The 4,046-nt window shown below is 28.8% G+C and overlaps 1 protein-coding gene across 1 annotated transcript; it reads right to left on the minus strand.

Annotated features, from left to right (window-relative positions):
- Window positions 1-2,309: 2,309 nt before the first annotated feature.
- Window positions 2,310-3,116, minus strand: LOC145059490 (uncharacterized). The gene has a single exon (XM_079007339.1). The coding sequence runs from the start codon at window positions 3,114-3,116 to the stop codon at window positions 2,310-2,312; it is 807 nt and encodes a 268-aa protein (XP_078863465.1).
- Window positions 3,117-4,046: the final 930 nt, after the last annotated feature.

The raw sequence follows: 4,046 nt of genomic DNA on the forward strand, positions 1-4,046 counted from the left end.
TACTTGTTTGTAGAAAGAATTTTATGTGCATGATTTGATTTCACAAATAGATGTCACTTCATGTTTTAGTAGTGTGATTGTGTTATGTTTAATTTTTCAAAACTACATAAAATTCGGTCATTTTGTGGTTTAACCATTATAAAGTCGTAATAGGTTAAAGTGATTGGATATAGAGAAAATTATCAAATGATTTTCATTGAAGAAATTGAAACAAAGTGTAAAAATAAAATAATTAAAATATAGTGACTTTTATGTATTTTTCCTTTTGGGTTATTACATGAAGGAATTGGACATGTGGGGTAGAAAGAACATTAAGGACTCTTAAGTATGTGTGTAATCTCCCCTAAACAAAAGCAAAAGCATTACCATTGATGTTTAATGATAGATTATTAACAGGCAAAGAGATGATCTTGATTTCAAGATTTGTCCCTTTCTAAAAATAATTTATGTATGAATTTATATCAGTAAATACAAGTTGACAAAATGATGCCTTCTTTTTAGAAAAAATTTTTTTGAAGAAATTATTGTTACCATTTTTGTAAAAATGAACGCTTGCAAATTTATTCTTGAAACTGAATATGTTATTTCCTCTTTGACTTTTTTTTTTTTATAGTTTTAGTGGAAAAGGTATAAAATTTGGAATGTAAATAGGGAAATCCCTAGTAAACGCTGAAATTTTGCATTATTTATGAAAAAGCATAGCATTTTTGAACATAAATAGTCAAAATCCCGACAATTTTTTATATAAAAGGACAAGAAAATGATAATTGTTTATATATTTGAGATTTTAGTATGTGAATTTTAGAAAATTTTATATTTAGGGATAACGATAAAGTTATTATATTTTTTAACAGAAGAGGATAAATATTTGTATCTTAATATAATCTTTCTTTCTATATCGGACTCAGTGTCATATCTTAAACAGCCTAAGTCTCGTCATGCTTTAAAATTAAAATCTCGATAACAAAGTTGTAGAAATATATGTTATAGAAAATATATCATTTGAAAAACATGCCTCCAACAAAAAGTTACAAAAACAATTGTTTTCATAAAAATAAACCTCCATTAGAAAACAAAAACAACTATTTTCAAACATAACATATTCTTTTATCATATAAAAATACAATAATATAATACAATTTGTCAAATACAAAAAATACCCTTAAGACTATAATAAGATGATACCATATGTCGAGAAAATAAGAAAAATAATAATACAATTAGGATTATAATAAAACATTGATATTTTGTTAGAAAAATATAACGCGTCACAAAGAAAAAGAAAGATAGAATACAATGTGGTTATAGTAAAGCTAAGAGTTCAAGATCTTTAGTTAGACAAATATAACAAAATAAAATTAAATGAGATCTTTAGTAAGACAATACTCTCTTTCAATGTTAGACATATAATATATAATTAGATTACAGTAAATTAATATTGTTTGTTACAGTATCATAATTCTATTGACATTTAGAATATAATAACATAATATTTATTTATACTTAAACATGAATTTTAATGATTTTTATTACTAAATATAAAGATTTTTTCTAAAGTTTACCGTCTAAAACTCAATATTATGTAAACGATTGTCTATTTTTTTTTATATAAACACTGTCAGTCTTTTATAATTTTTTTTGTTAAAAAAAACCATGACTTTTTTTCATATAAATAAGACCACATTTTCAACAAAATTTAAGAGATTTCTCAATGTAAATATAGTAAAATAACATATCAAAAGTAATTGTATATTATTCATGTAATATAATTTATGATATCGTAAAATGTACAAATTTAAATATATTAAAACACAATATGTCGTCTTATATACTTACTTTATGATTAATGAAGATCTATATTTGACCGTATTAAAACATGCATTTATTTACAATAAATGAATAAGCAAAAACAGTTTAGTTATTTATGTTTTTTTTTTTTTTGAACTAACAAATGATATATATATATATATATATATATATATATATATATATATATATATATATATATATATATATATATATATATATATATATATATATTAATAAAGAGGGACTCCCCAGCAAGATGCTAGGAAAATCATACAATGAAAATTTAATGAAAACAAGATGAACTACAACCCAATGAAAGGGTTTAAACACCATTCAAACCATCTAATTGTTTCCGTTTTGCCCCTGTATTTCTCCCAAGTGTACATTGTATATCGTAGAAATAATAAGATCTGCCACTTTAGATGGATGCATCCTTTTGTTGTTAAACACCCGTTCATTCCGTGATTTCCAAATGTTCCAAACAACTGCATAACATATGCCTAGCAACCCCTTTCTTTTTTTTTCGGACAATTACCCCAATTTGAAGCAAAATCAAGAACACCATGAATTGAGGAAAAGTTTGCATGTTGGACATTACACCATTTTAAAATCCAGTTCCATATCGTTTGAGCATGCAAGCATTGAACCAACACATGGTCCGGTGATTCCTCCTCATCACCGCATTGACAACATGTTGTAGAATTCACATTGACCCCTCTTGTCGCTAGGGCTTCTGTAGTTGGAATCTGACCCTGTTTTGCACGCCAAATAAAAGTATTTACTTTAATCGGGACCTCTTTCACCCATTCAAATCTTCCAATATTAACTGGAATGCAATTATCCAATTTTTTCCTCAAAGCTTTGACCTGATAGTCTCCTGTGGTTGTGAGAGGACATCTCCAATCCACTCCCCCGTTCATTGATTGATTTTTAAGCACCATCCCAAGAGTAATTCCGCATTTATCCAAATCCTTTTGTGAGCACGCGATATTATTCCAAACCCCGGTCAGAGTTTTTAAAGAAAAGATGTGGTCCAGTTTGCCCACCAGATTATGCATACTTGAAATTGCTTTTGCCCAAATCGACTCAGGTTCCAATCTGAACCTCCACCACCATTTAATGATCAAAGCAGTATTGAAAGCCTTTATCGATCCAACTCCTAGGCCCCCTGCTGTCTTGTTAGCAATGATTTTATTCCAAGATACCCAATGAATCTTGGACTGGCCTTCTGAACCACCCCACAAGAACCGACGTCTCAACTTTTCTAATTTGTCAATGATGCCTGTAGGTGCAACAAAAAGAGACATGAAGTATGTAAGAAGGTTCCCGAGGACTGACTTTATGAGTGTTAATCTCCCGCCAAAAGATAAAGTCTTTGATTTCCAATGGGTAAGTTTATTTTGAAATCATTCAATCACCGGTTGCCAATGTTTCTTAAGACACATGTTGGCACCCACTGGTACCCCGAGATAGTTAAATGGAAGAATTGTTGGTTCACATCCAAGAGGTGATCCCTAATGAGCAACTTCATCCGAATTTGCTCCCACTCCAAAGACTCTAGATTTATAGAAATTGACTTTTAGACCCGAAGATGTATGAAAACATCTTAAAAATCTTGCGAGATTCTTGATATTGTGCTCGGTCCATTCTCACGAAAATAATATCAATACCTATAGTGAGATAATAAAATTTATAGATATTTCCGAAGATAATTTATTTGTCATGTTCATAATTAGGTCATATTTTACATCATTTTTCATTTTAACTAAAAGTTATCACAACTCTTTTAAAATGATTTATAACAAATAAACATTTATTTTTATTTATTTAAAATATCAAAATTCTCTCGTTTAATTTATCGTTTCCTTAACGCATGTATTTTATATTGATTTTATTTTGCTAAATACGTAGCTCAAAAAGTTAAAAGACTATATAAATATATAAAATGTTGGAAAAAGTAGGGTTTGTTGTGGAGATCTAGATACCATTTGGATCGTGTGAACACTTTCCGAATTGATAAATCTACCATATGTCTGGGTTGCAAGAAATTCAGTCTAGGATAATCCAAGTGGAAACTTACGATTCTAGGCACTGAAATCGTAAGCCAAATTGCTAGAAGAATTATGTGAGTGTTTGAAGAAAAAAAAAGTTAATTTTCGTGTGTCTCTTCTCAAAAGGAAGAGTCGTTTATATAATAAACAAGATTAGGGTTTCATTAGGGTTGGGCCGTCATGAGT

The sequence above is a fragment of the Lactuca serriola genome, chromosome 6, assembly GCF_051521515.1.
Source record: "Lactuca serriola cultivar US96UC23 chromosome 6, Lser_US96UC23_V15, whole genome shotgun sequence".
Classification (NCBI taxonomy): Eukaryota; Viridiplantae; Streptophyta; class Magnoliopsida; order Asterales; family Asteraceae; genus Lactuca; species Lactuca serriola.

Excerpts from the sequence above, each read along its gene's own strand:
- LOC145059490 (XM_079007339.1), bottom strand. The coding sequence starts at position 3,116 with ATGTCTCTTTTTGTTGCACCTACAGGCATCATTGACAAATTAGAAAAG.